This window comes from Thunnus thynnus, chromosome 8, assembly GCF_963924715.1.
Source record: "Thunnus thynnus chromosome 8, fThuThy2.1, whole genome shotgun sequence".
In the NCBI taxonomy this organism is placed as follows: Eukaryota; Metazoa; Chordata; class Actinopteri; order Scombriformes; family Scombridae; genus Thunnus; species Thunnus thynnus.
The window spans coordinates 11364640-11378383 of NC_089524.1; the positions used below are offsets into that span (position 1 = coordinate 11364640).

The following is a 13744-nucleotide window of genomic DNA, read 5'->3' on the forward strand; positions in this document are numbered from 1 at the left end:
GCAAACTGCGCAGGCTCATGGTGCTCTCGGGAAAAATGGCGGCACTGCTGCTGCAAGAGTTTGAGGGCTCAGAGATATCTAAGCTACCAAAAACAATTCAAAACAAACTCGAGAAGATTCTGTCGGATCAGCAATATGAAATCGATTCTTTGAAAGCACAACAGGAACAATTTAGGGTTGACAACGGTAAGATATCGCTTGTTATTTTGCTCGCTAAGAGTGCTAAAGTGTTTGGCTTTCCTCACCATGTAACGTCACGCACGTTGAAGAACATAGCAAAGTTAAAGTGAATCATTTTGCTTTGGACGTTACTAACACATGAACTTTGAATTGTAGGTTGTTTAATAAGTCTATCAACGGCTTTGAGAAGTTGTACTCGATAAATCCTAAGATTGTAATTAACCAAAATGTGATGCTAACTGATGCTAACTTTAGCTCACCTACTTAGCTAACCTTAACGTAAACACGGTGACATTTTCTGACGTTTTTGTTTGTTTGTGATGATATTTCTCTTCTTACAGAGCAACACTTCTTTGAGAAAGTGAAACAGCTTGCTCAGTGTCAGGAAGAATTTTTGTCCCAGACTCAAGAACACCTTAAACTCAAAGAAGAGTTCACCAAGCTCGGTAATAATGAACTTTTTAATATTGCTTACACACATTATTACCTTGACTTAGCTTCTCTTAGCTAATAACAGTATGATTTGGGCTTTTTTTTAGAGGATGAACTCAAAGGTGTGCGTGAGAAGAACAAGGAATACGAAAATGTCCAAGACAAGTTGTCATCAGAGCAGGTATGGCTAACAAAATATGCTTTGTTTATGTGTTGTGTATTGCTTAATTATTTCTTTCACTCTTTAATCTGTTTCGTTAGCTTCCGATTCGGGGTCAAAGGGAAACGTAAATAATGATATTTAGCGTCTGATTCTCCGTTTTTGCGCCACTTAAACTTGTGGAAAAAGTGTTAGACATCGTACCAAAAGCCTTGACGCTGTTTAAACCCACTTTCAGATATGAGAAACCTTTATTTTGCTTATAAAAACCGAGAATGCAGACCACATTAGATCAGGTCAACCCACTATACTAAGACTTGTCAAATTTAGACCACATTAACAAGGAGACTCTAGAGAGTCATTAAAACAGTTTCAGATTTGTGAAACATCTATTCTATTTTTGAAAACAGTGTCATCTATTTTCCTGTGTGCTGCTGCATATTACATTTTATGATCTACAACATAGTTACAGAAATATTTTAATATAAGAGATGTATTTTCCTTGCATTTCTTTCGTAGAATTGCTTATGGACATACTTTATGGAGATCAATATCTTGAGAAATGTCAGATAAATAAGCATATTCAACTCAGTGTTTAAATAGGCTAGTAAACAGGAAACACGTGCTTGAAGTTGTCAGTAGAGCTGCAAAAATTAGTGAATTAAACGATCAGTCAATCAGCAGAATATTAATCAGCAACTATTTTGATAATTATTGCAGTCATTTTTCAAACAAGAATAAAAAGTATTTTTCAGTTTCAGCTTCACAAATGTAAGGATTTGCAGCTCTGTCTTATATGACAGTAAAGTGAATATAATTAGGTTTTGGTCTGTTGATCAGACGAAGACATCACTATGGGCTTGGAGAAATTGTAAATGGGGAAAAAAATATATATTTTCACTACTTTTTTTAACATTTTATAATCTAGGAAATTAATACAATAAGCAAGAAAATAAACAGCAGATTAATCCATAATGAAATTAATTGTTAGTTGCAGCCCTATTTGTCCGTCACACAGTCTCCAATTGGATGGAATAAAGGATCAAGCAGATTTTGCTGTGCAGAAGTGAAATGTGACCATACCTTTTTAATTGAGCTGACTGATGGGGAAATTGATGACCACTAAAACTCCAGATAAAGTCAGTACAAGTAAAACTTTATTTGTAAGCCATGCCCAGCAATCACTGTGATTAATATTGAGACATATGTCTATAGACTCTGCTCTCAAAAGCCAAAGAGGAACTGGAGGGAGAAAAGCGAGAACTTATGCGAACACTGGAGAGGAGATCCTTGGAAGTGGAGCATTTAAATGGTATGTACAGATTTATAATTCTGGAGACATTTCTTAAAACGTTTTGTATTGACATAGTAATACATTCTTCTTTCTGCTGTCCCACAAGATGACTTGAGGCAACTTAATGATAAGTTGGTGGAAGTCAACACCTCTAAAATGGCTCTGCAGATGAAGTTGGATGAGCTTGAAGCGGCCGAAGTCAACATTAAAGTGAGCCATGCTGTTCTTTTCATAGTGATTTGAATATATTAACATCAGATCTGTTTACAGAGGAAGTGACTTTGTGAACAGTTAGTACCTTCTAGTATACATGTATACACTTATAAACAAATAACTGAATGTTTTGGTGGTTTGTCGTTCCAGTACAAGGAGAAGCGTATGGAACAAGAGAAGGAGCTGCTGAATGGCCAAACATCTTGGCTGAATGAGGAGTTGAAGGCCAAGAGTGAGGAACTGTTGTCCCTGTCCCGACAGAAGGGTAACGAGATCCTGGAACTGAAATGCAACCTGGAGAACAAAGAAGACGAGGCATGTTTCTTTACTTTACTTCATATTTACAGTTTCATTTTAGCAGATGCTTTTTATATATATCATAGAATATATAAAGTATAAATTTATATATTCATCTTACAGTGATAATGATGATAAGAATAATTAAGTTTGTCAAACTGCATCACATTTTGTAGAGCTGGTTGTGATACACAAACTAGTAGCTTTGCACCTTAACAAAGATGGTGTCTGGAGGTACTTTGTAGTTTACTTCATAACCAGTCACATTCAGCCTAGTGCTCATTGAAACTTGGCTATTGGCAGATTCTCTATGTCTTCACTTAATATAAGCATTTTTTGAATGACTGTCATCACATGTCATGGTCAACACTTAATTATGTTTTTTTTTGTGTGTGATTTCCAGTTGACCAGACTCCAAGACCAAGTGGGCAGTTTGAAGACTTCAAATGAGAACCTTCAGACACAGAATGAGGACATGATCAGCAAACTGAGAGAAGTATGTGTGTGTGCTGTTTTCTTGCAGCCTCCCTTAAGTTTCCAGTTTGTCTTGTTTTAAGTCAGAGAATAATTACAATTTGTCATGTGTATTCTGCAACACAATTACAATTATTGTAACACTGAGTGTAAAATTTAATAAGTGAAGTGAATGTCTGCATGTTTACTCTTTTTAGGCCAAGGAGCAGCAAGCCACCATGGAGGAAAAGTTCAGAAATGAGCTGAATGCCAACATCAAGCTTTCCAATTTATACAAGGTTTGTTCCCGTGTTAGAACAAACCTAAGTAGTCCAGTGTTTTTATACCAACAAAACATTTACTCCCAGTTCACATTTTAAATTTCATTTTTAGTCCACAGAGTGTCACTGTTTCACAGTTTTGGAATATGCAAGCACACCTTGAACCTTTGGCTTATTTGATTAGATAAGATATTATGTTTTTTGCAGTAAACATATAATAGATGCCAACATTAACCCTTTCGTTGTGGCGGCAGGGAGCAGCAGCAGATTCTGAGGCGAAAAGTGAAGAGCTGAGTCGTGCAGTGGAGGAGCTGAATAAGCTGCTCAAAGATGCTGGAGAAGGTGAGAGGCTACCACAGAATGACCACAACAGCCATTCCCATTATGTAACAATTGTCCTCTTTCTAGAAGGAGAGAGTCTGACCATGCTTAATTGTGTTTGATTAGGTTTATGACTTATTTGCCAAATGAGTTTCCAGTTGTTGGTGCTCACGGTCATTTGTTGTGTTTCTTCCTGTTGCTGCAGCCAACAAGGCCCTTGAGGGGAAGTTGCAGGAGATGAATGGTGCCACAGACAACGCTGTTGCTGAGCTAAAGGAGAGGATCCAGGGGCTCGAGAAAGAACTGGACAACGCCAATGAGCTGCTGTCTAATTCTAAACTTAGAGGTCAGTTGGGCTGAATTTAGTCCTGTCCGTGTCTTTGTAACACAGGTTTACATTGAGGACATACAAATTCCATGAAGTTGACGTGATGCCTTGTAGGGATTGTATTGTTTTGTTGGGTTTTTTTTTTTAAATAACAATGACTTATGATCTGTGTTCTCCTTTTTGTATGTCTAGGCCCTGTCGGCACAACATCTTTGCTCACAGAGGAGCAAATGACAACAATGTCTCCAACAGCAGCTGCTGTATCCAAGATAAAACCCGGAATGAAGCTGACCGAGGTATGTGTAACTAAATATCAACACCCAAACTGCAGACTTTATTGTAAATGCTCTTACTTGGCTTGTATAAATCAGTTTGCTGTTGATGAGCTCCAATGGACTGACAAAAATGGATTTCCTGTATCACATGATGTAACGCCATCTATAGACCATATATGGTTCAGCTGTTGGACAATGACATTTTCAGTCCACCATTAAGGGACTAATTTGATTGTTTTTAGTCTGGTTGTTGTTGGTTTTCTTGTGTTATTTAGACATGAGATGTCAGTTGTATTTATTTATTTTTGGCCAGTTGTATACTGCTTATGTGGAGAGCCAGGAGCAGTTGCAGCTGGAGCGCCTGGAGAACAAGCGGGTCAACAAGTACCTTGATGATATAGTGCAGGAAGTGGAAGCAAAAGCCCCCATCCTCAAACGGCAGAGGGACGAGCATGAGCGCATGCAGAAGTCAGTGGCCAGTCTTTCCACCAAACTGGAGCAGGCTGTTAAGGTTTGTATTGTAGACAAGTTGCATGCATGTTCAGTAGGATGGGATTTTCTATGAAATTGCATTGGGCAATAATGATAATAATAACTGATAATTTGTTTGTTTTGAAGATGGTTATATACATTCTGTATTATATCATACCTTCTGCATTTAAAGTCAGCACTGATGAATTCTTGTGTGTTTCAGGAGGTGCACCGCCTGCAGAAGGAGGCTGATGAGGCCAACAAGCGCTCCTCTGTCCTGGAAAGGGACAACCAGAGGTGTGAACTGCAGCTCTCAGACATGGCTCAGCAGGTGAGTTCACTCTCGCCTCCCATCTTAATAATAATAATTATTCTCAGAAAATGAAACCTATAAATAGGTTTCTATAAATGTTTACTTTCAAAGTCATCCTTTGCCTTTCCTACTAGGTGCGTGTGCTCCTTATTGAGCTGGAAGAGGCTCGTGGAAACCATGTGGTTCATGAGGAGGAGGTCAGCTCTGCTGATGTCAGCAGCACATCAGAGGTGATCAGTCAACACCTGGTAACCTTCCGCAGTGTGGAAGAGCTGCAGAAGCAGAACCAGCGTCTTCTGGTGGCCCTCAGGGACCTCAGCGATGCCCAAGAGAAAGAAGAGTACGAGACCACTGGCACTAAGTATGTTAGAATGTGTGCTGTTTTTTTTTGTGTGTGTGTGTGTGTTCTGTGTGTTTCTTGATGTATTTCCAGCCAAAGTCAGTGATTGGCAACAACACGTCTAGGTTTTTTTTGGTTTTTTTGTTTTGTTTTTTTTAAATCTGCTAAAGAACATGAGAGCCAAGCAACAAATGCCCAAAAAACTGTCAAACTCACAATTTCAACTCATCAATTTAATAATTCTATTACGTACATTATACATTCATAAATCCATACTTAAAAATTTAAATATAATGATAAATAACCTAAGAAATCAACCTGTGCTTGACTGCTAGGTTTATTCAAACAATATAGTTGCTCTTACAGTGAATATAAAAATGAATTTCTGAATGTCATTTAAAATGTTATGGATTTTCTATCCCTATGATAATATTTTTGGTTCAGTTATTTTTAAATGTATTGTTTTTTGGCGTTTAATTTAAGTAGAATTCAGGTCATTTATGGTCTATTTAATCTCAGTCCATTTCACTCTGGTACTTCATTTCTGCTTGTGTTTCAGCATTTTTTTAGAACTATGCAGTCGCACTTAGTTGAGATAGTTGAATATGCAAGTAAACAATGTGTTCCCGTGTGTGTGGTATGACAAATGTCAGATGGGCTAATCAGTGTGAACTATCACAGGCGCGGTGAGCTGGAGCAGAGTTTGGAGAAGGCCCAGGTTGAGCTCGAGTCCCTGAAGGAGCAACGCAGCCAGCAGATAAAGATGACTGAGTCCATCGTGAGGCAGAGGGACATGTACCGTGTGCTGCTGGCCCAGGCAACAGGAGTCAGCTTCCCTCAGCAAGGTAACACACACACAAGAGATAAGTCATATACAATTGACAGGTGACAGGGCTTCCTGTACACACAATTACCATTTACTACAATTTAAAGTAGTTCATTCTCAGTCAGATCTCAGTGTTTTTCTTTTTGTCACCACAGTAAACTTATACGTTGTTATGATTCGTCTATGTGGCTGAACTTCTAAGTGTTTTTGACTTAAGGTACACCACCTGAGGAGTTCTCCCTGACCTCCACCCCCCGGCGTTCACCCGCAGCCACTCCCACCACAGGAACACCCACTGCACTCGTCTCCATGGCAACAGAGTCTGCTGAAGCATTGGAGGCCAAGGCAGCTTTGCGTCAGGTGAGCGCCACGTTTGCCAAAGTAAAGAGTATATTTGCATTTTATTGTTGTTGCATCCATCTTTCAAAGCTCAGCAGTTAACAGATGGTGTATTCATCTCCACATTGTAACAGTTACGTTTATTTAGGAGCTCAATACAGCCTGTAGACCTGTTGCATGGTGCATGTTTGAGCAGCGCCCGACATGTGTTCCATGGAAATAAATCTGTCTCTGATTCCTGTAGTTCCAGGTCTGATTATGAAGTATTACCTGATTAAAGTACTCTCATGGCTTCGACTTTCCCGATTTCTGTATATTACTTGAAAAATAGTGTGGCCATTTCTGGATCAGCATTCTCGGAGTGTTAACCACTGCGAGTGATGAGCTTTGGTAATTTTATTATATGGCCACTAGATGGAAATGTGCCTACACTGGAAGAATCTGTCACATCGTATACTGTTAGGATTCTTGCATCTTTTTGCTTCTGAAAACAGGTAATGCAAATGAGAAAAGCGGAATGAATTCAGTCTTAACTGCAGGCCCAAACTCATATAAACATTTACATTTGAAGACTGACTAATTACACACCTGTGATTCATTTATGTAACTTTCATATGGACCTGCATTCATGGACAGTTGAATGAAATTTTGACCAGATTTTGCTTTGGATATGAAAGGGACAATTCTCTCTGTTAAGGATGAAAATTTAAGTTGTTCAATCAACATTTTTGTCACTCTTCAATCAGTTAGTCTATAAAAAGAGAGTGACGGAGAAACTAAACTGAAAAGGAAACTTTATTTGGTACTTCAAAAAAACGCACCAGAAAAATTTGATTCTGTGGTTGAGTAACGTGTCCATTATCCCCCATCAAACTTGTTTTTTTAATGTGAAATTGGTATTACAATAACAGCCATAGGAAATAAATATGTCTGGTTACATCTGCAGTTGCAGGAGGTGTTCACTACCTATAAGAAGGAGCGTGTGGAGAGTGACAAGGGACTGACTGAGCAGAGTGAGAAGCTCCAGGAGCAGCTTTCTGACCTCCGCTCCCAGAATGCAAAGATATCCACACAGCTAGAGTTTGCTTCCAAGAGGTGAGTTTGAAATACATTTACATGAGCAGGAACAGAAGTCTATTGTTTGTCACATAAGAGAGCACATAGGCTACTAGAAAAATGACATGTTTCAATGATGTCAGGTATGAGATGCTGCAGGACAATGTTGAGGGCTACAGGAAAGAGATCGCCTCCCTCAGAGAGAAAGGACAGAAGATGGCCGCGTCCACACAGAAGCATGAGCAAACTATCCACACTTTAAACGAAGATCTGAGAGCTGCAAAGGAGAAACTCGCTATGGCTGAGGTTTGTCTTTGTTTCATCATCCTTTTACTTTTTCCATGGCAATGTTTGTGCCTGAGTGTGTCTTTCTTTGCATTTCTTTAATCACTGAGGAAAATTGCACCGGTCTTTGATTTTTAATTTGTCCCGGCTTGCGGGATCACTGACACATCTGGACTTATCTCCTCCTGCCTCTTAGGGCCGTGCTGAGAGCCTGCGTAAGGAGAGAGACATGCTGAAGCTGGTTGAGTCGAGGTTAAATCAAGAGAAAGAGACAATCCAAAGCCAACAGCAGAGCCAGAACCTGCTGCTGACCAACCTGCAGGCCATTCAGGTAATCTTGAAGTGTGTCATTTCTCATTCGGTGTCACGCACCAAAATAAACATGGTTCAGAATGTTAACTGTTGTATGTTTTTCAGGCCACTCTTGAGCGTTCAGAGACTGATACACGTCAGCGCCTCAACAGCCAGCTGGAGAAACAGGAACGAGAGATCTCCCAGCTACAAAAGAGGCTGGAGCACGAGGTGGAACAGCGCCACCTGCTCAGTAGAAACCAGGAAGTAAGCATAGATTTTAACTGTTGGTGTGTTGTCTGCAAGTGTACAAGATAGTCCACTTAAATTTGACTTTATGGACCATCAAATGTTGTTTTGCCTCACTGATTTAAGGTAAAGGGTTTAGGGATTTTTAGGGCCAGCCATATGAAACATAGGTCATGTGATCTTGTAGAAGGTGCCTTTTCAGTTGTAGTTATCTTTTTTGTTTTTTTCTCAAAAGGCTGCATGAGCTCATTTGATCACCAGATCATTGATCACCAGACAGAAAGAACATAGAATGTGTCTTAATTTTACTCTTTTTTTTTTTTTCTCGTGTACAGATCCAATTGATGGAAGCAAAGAGGCAGCTGGAGACACAGGTGGCTTTACACCAGAAGACCAAGGAGCTGCTGAATACTGCCGAGTTGGAGCTCACCACCCACAGGCTGCAGCAAGGCAGCAGCGAAGCACGCCTCGCCCTGAGTGTCCCCTCCACACCCATCATCAGAGGTTGGCACAAACACACACATACAGGCACAAGTACATAGGACAACAGCACAACACACTCAATATGCACCGAGGAATTCAGACATCCACCTAGTGCAAAATGTTTTTGTGCTCGTAGTGCTCAAATCCTATGACTTCAGATTTAACAACAATATCTCAAGTCATTGGAAGCTAAATCATTTATAAAGTCTAAATCATCGTCTGTGTTATTATTGCTTTGTATATGGTTAAACAGCAAGAGAAATAGACGCTTGTTGCTCCAGACATCAGTGCTTGTTCCAGCATCACGCGGTTGTATATGCATCTATTTATTTGTCTTATTTTCTCCAAAATAATCAAAGGTATGGCAGTTTTATTTAATGTTCTTTATAGGGGTGGGTACCGAAACTTGGTATTAAACAGGCCCCGGGGCTAAATTATGCTCTCTGCTCTCTGTTGATGCTGAGCTCCTCCACATACATACATACACACACAAACAAACGCACACATACGCACACACACCCACAGACGGGGCGAAGTCAGCAAACAGCAGAGCACAGGTGAAGTGAAGATTACTCAAGTTGACAACAATCACACTTGTTGCTGTAAGTGCAACAAAACCTTCGCAAGTAAAAATTCAATACTTTATCAATACACCTGTTCAACAAGCATGAACATGTAAAAAAAGTGATATTTCAAGCTGCTTTTTCCGCAGTCTCTCATCCACCACCGCTATGTTGTACACAACCACAGCGCACTAGCTCAGCTAATAGCTAAAACGAAAGCCGTCTGTATGTAGTCTAACCTTTTAGCTTAGTTTGTCACGACTTAAAATTTGGCACATTCTTGTAAACTTAGCTTGGCTGAGACAAACCAGCCTCTCCCAGTGAATCACATCAGCATCAGAGGGAGGACAGACGACAGGATGAATGACTGATACTGACTGATGTCTGTGTTTTTCATTCGTTCTAAACTTCACTCAGTATTGTGATTTCAGTTATATTATCTATTTTATTGGGATATTTGATTTGTTTACAGTGAGATATTGAGTTTTTATCCCTGGACCTCCTAGACCCCCCCCATACCCTCCTAGGTGACTTCATGCCTTCGGCGCTAGTCATTGTGCAGCTTTGCCGCACAACCTGGACACCAGTAGAAAAAACTTCAGTCAAAAAATTTTTTCTCACCAGCACCCATGAGTTCATATGAAACCAGACCCAGTAAAGGTCAATGCAGCGTCTAAACCATAGTCTTTCAAATGGTTGTGGGTTTTAAGCAGACTCTTAACTATGTAATGGCATTTTCATTAGTCCTCATCCATCTTAATAGTATTCCAATACTAATAGTACTCTTCTAAAATGTGCCTGACTCACTCATGCCACTGATTCTTCTCAGGCTTGCAGGCTTCAGATCAAGACAGAGAGGACCTGCAGGGCCGCCTACGTCTGGCTGAAACCCGGGCAGAAGAGCTGGCAGAGAGCCTCAGGGCAGCCACCTCCAGCATGGAGCAGTACAGAGCCATGGCTCAGAGCCTGGAGGAGTCTCTGGATAAAGAGAAACAGGTGGGGGACACTATCATGAAACAAACCCAAACTGTCAGCGTTCCTCCCCTCATAAATCAATTGACCACCAAAAAGATCATGAAAAAATTACCTGCACACATAAAAAGTATGTGGGAGTCAGATATTCCAGCCTCAAGTCAAGTCAGTTTTATTTGTATAGCCCAATATCAGTTTGCGTCAAACTGCTAACATTTTGGTGTATTTTATTTAATCATCTGAGTAGCCTTTGATGCCTTGTTAAAACACTATAAACATGTATTGTACAAAAATCAATTTAATAAAGTCAATAAAGTTCCAGCTTTGAAAACCATTTGGATAATATTGCACATTTAGAAATTCATGGAGAAGATAATTGTTGTGTAACATTTTCATAATTGCAAAATGTTTAACGTTCAGGTAACGGAGCAGGCACGCTCCTCCATTGAAGCCCGTATGAAGGAGGCTGAGGAGCAGCACAGCAGGCTGCAGGAGAAGCTTGTGGAAGCAGAGAAAGAGAAACAAGACTTACAGGAGCAAAAGCAGAGAGCTTTGGTCTCTCTGGAGGACCAGGTAATCAAAATCCCACAATATTAAATTATGTTGTACACAAATTAAGTCCAAGTATTTGACCTTCTGAGAATAGTTTTGGTCTCAATTGTACAAGCAAGGAAAACTGTTGATAATTGTCTTTTTTGTCGTGTGTGTGTGTGTGTGTGTGTGTGTGTGTGTGTGTGTGTGTGTGTGTTTGTTAGATAAACGGTTTAAGGAGGAGTCTAAGCAGTGCTCAGGCAGATCACCAGGCAGCACTACTGCGAGTGACAGTCGCTGAAGCCCAGCAGCAACAGGCTCTACAAGACAGCCAGGAGCAGGTAAGCAGTTATCAGAAAATTAATTGTAGAAGAGTGTGATCATGATCAGTTCTTCCTATTGGGAATTCCCATTTAGGGCTAATAAGATTGCCAGTTATTGTTGGTAAAATCAGCTAATCTGATACCGATCCCCATTTGCTTCCTGTCTTCATGAGAGAAACCTTTTCTGTAAAAGCCACCACATTTCCTCATGACCATGTTTATACCCATAATATTGTACTAGTTCAATTTCATACTATATTCCTCAGAACAACTAGTTATGTTTTTCAGAGTAGAGATTCATTACAAACCCTCTAAAACCTATAGAGGTTTTGAAACATCAAGTGATATTACAAACAGCCATTTCTACATGTCTGACATTTAGTAAAACCAGATGATTTGATGGATTAGTCAGTGAAAAAGAAAGTGAGCAAATTCCAGTCTGCTCCTCACTGTAGTCATGTCTAGTATTTAATATTGTCCAGTAACAAAAAGTGGCAGCTGCAGTTGGTGGACATTTTTATGCTTTTAAAACGATGATATAGAATGAAATTAGCCCTCTATGGAAAGATGATATATCTTTTTTCCTTATTCTCAAGGCTAAGCTGGCAGCTGAAGCACAAGATAAGTATGAGCGGGAGATGATGCTTCATGCAGCAGATGTGGAGGCCCTGCAGGCTGCTAAGGCTCAGGCCCTGCAAGCCATGGAGCTCAGACACCAGCTGGAGGAAAGATCCCAGAGGGTCCAAGCTGAGCTACTGGAGGCCAGAGTCTCCTGGGGGGAGCAGGAAAAGATCCTCAAGGTTGGTTGTAGAGCTGATTAAATAGACGGATATGTGATGACCAGATTGTATATATACCGGAGTATATATTATTAATATGTAGTTTCAAAAATTTAGCAATAACTTTTGGATTGCATTCTTTTGTAAGTCTTTGGATCTGTTATAAGTATTGTTCTAATCTTTGTAGATCTAGAATATTTGACAAAATGGCCACATTAATCTTAATTTTTTTCCCTCATCTCACAGGAGGAGATGTCCAAGATAGAGAACCGCCATGAGGAGTTGCAGACACAGAACGCCCTCCTGCACGAGCAGATCCAAACAATGAGTAGCAAGATGGCTGACAATTTACAGCGTGCCGCAAGTGAGAGTCCCATGAACATCTCTCTGACTGAAGAAGGCAAATCTCAAGACCAAGTCCTAGAGATTCTCAGGTAACATATGTTTATGTATATATCAAATCACACATGAAAACAAATCGTTCTTTTATTTAAGGAGTCCTACATATAAAATCTATGATAGTAAATTTGGAAAAGCCATCCATCTTGTTCCTGTACTTCCTTGCTATTCCCTGTTTTTGAGATCCTTATCTGATCTCTATCACAGGTTCGTGCGTCGGGAAAAGGAGCTTGCAGAGTCTCGTTTTGAGGTTGCCCAAGGAGAGAGTTTGCGTTACCGTCTGAGGGTGGAGCACCTGGAACGAGAGCTGAAGGAGGTGCAGGACAGCTTGAGTGCTGCAAGGGAGAGGATGCAGGTATGCTTTTATACTCACTCACCCCACAATTAGCAATAATGTTGTTTACAGCAACTACTTGTCTGCAACAAAGTTAGATTGCTGCATTGTGGGTGCAGGGTTGGCAGACTGAAAAATCTCTTCTGTGGATATTCTTTAATAGTAACTCAAGATTATTGGAAATAGGAAGATTTAGAATCTCGTTTCATGGATGTTTTTGTTTCTTTATAGTAGAATCTTCTATTTCTATCCTCTATTTCTCAGTTCAAAGACATTTTACTCTCTGAAATACGCTAAAAAGTCACAAATGTACAAAGAATTGTAATCTGGCCAGGAGGACTCCAACCTTAAGAATACTGTATGTGACAATAAGCCCAATGCTCATCTGACTCAGGTGACAGCAAAGACTCTGGCTCAGCATGATGAACTGATGAAGAAGACAGAAACTATGAGCATCCTGATGGAGACAAACAAGATGCTGAGAGAGGAGAAGGACAAGATGGAGCAAGAACTGCAGCAAACCCAAGCTAAGGTAACAGTTGCATTTCTTTCAAGAATAGAGTGTCCTACAACTATAGGTTTACACATTTAACTACTTCAATCCAAATCCTCTATTATCCTGCTATTACAATCTGGTTTTTGGGCAGTATGCTTCAGTGAACCTCCAAATCCACTTGGTTTCAGTACATCTTGATTGTGTTTCAGGTGCAAAAGCTGGAGTCAGACATCATGCCACTGCAGCAGGCTAACTCCGAGCTGAGTGAGAAGAGCGGTATGCTGCAGGCGGAGAAGAAGATACTGGAAGAAGAGATCAAGCGCTGGAAGGCTCGGACCCAGGTCAGTGGAAAGACTAGAAAGTAAACCAATAAATCTGCTTATAGGAAGGGGGTTAAGATAAATAATACGACTATTTTATTCCTAATGTTTTTATCTGTTCACACCACTAACTCACAGCT

The 13744-nt window shown here is 40.2% G+C and overlaps 1 protein-coding gene across 2 annotated transcripts in view; it reads left to right on the forward strand.

The window, feature by feature from the left end:
- The window catches only part of tprb (translocated promoter region b, nuclear basket protein), a 25511-nt gene continuing 11767 nt past the window's right edge, over positions 1-13744 (forward strand). For both annotated transcript variants that reach the window (XM_067596468.1, XM_067596469.1), the window contains exons 1-29: positions 1-186; positions 522-626; positions 720-793; positions 1988-2084; positions 2173-2276; positions 2430-2594; positions 2980-3072; positions 3248-3328; positions 3565-3652; positions 3837-3977; positions 4152-4255; positions 4548-4745; positions 4929-5036; positions 5153-5379; positions 6040-6203; positions 6402-6544; positions 7470-7618; positions 7723-7885; positions 8061-8195; positions 8282-8422; positions 8740-8908; positions 10280-10446; positions 10843-10995; positions 11178-11294; positions 11873-12076; positions 12302-12489; positions 12662-12809; positions 13183-13320; positions 13494-13625. In XM_067596468.1, the coding sequence (XP_067452569.1) occupies positions 18-186; positions 522-626; positions 720-793; positions 1988-2084; positions 2173-2276; positions 2430-2594; positions 2980-3072; positions 3248-3328; positions 3565-3652; positions 3837-3977; positions 4152-4255; positions 4548-4745; positions 4929-5036; positions 5153-5379; positions 6040-6203; positions 6402-6544; positions 7470-7618; positions 7723-7885; positions 8061-8195; positions 8282-8422; positions 8740-8908; positions 10280-10446; positions 10843-10995; positions 11178-11294; positions 11873-12076; positions 12302-12489; positions 12662-12809; positions 13183-13320; positions 13494-13625 (4065 nt within the window). In that variant the 5' untranslated portion in view covers positions 1-17. The remainder of the gene's footprint in view (positions 187-521; positions 627-719; positions 794-1987; positions 2085-2172; positions 2277-2429; positions 2595-2979; positions 3073-3247; positions 3329-3564; positions 3653-3836; positions 3978-4151; positions 4256-4547; positions 4746-4928; positions 5037-5152; positions 5380-6039; positions 6204-6401; positions 6545-7469; positions 7619-7722; positions 7886-8060; positions 8196-8281; positions 8423-8739; positions 8909-10279; positions 10447-10842; positions 10996-11177; positions 11295-11872; positions 12077-12301; positions 12490-12661; positions 12810-13182; positions 13321-13493; positions 13626-13744) is intronic.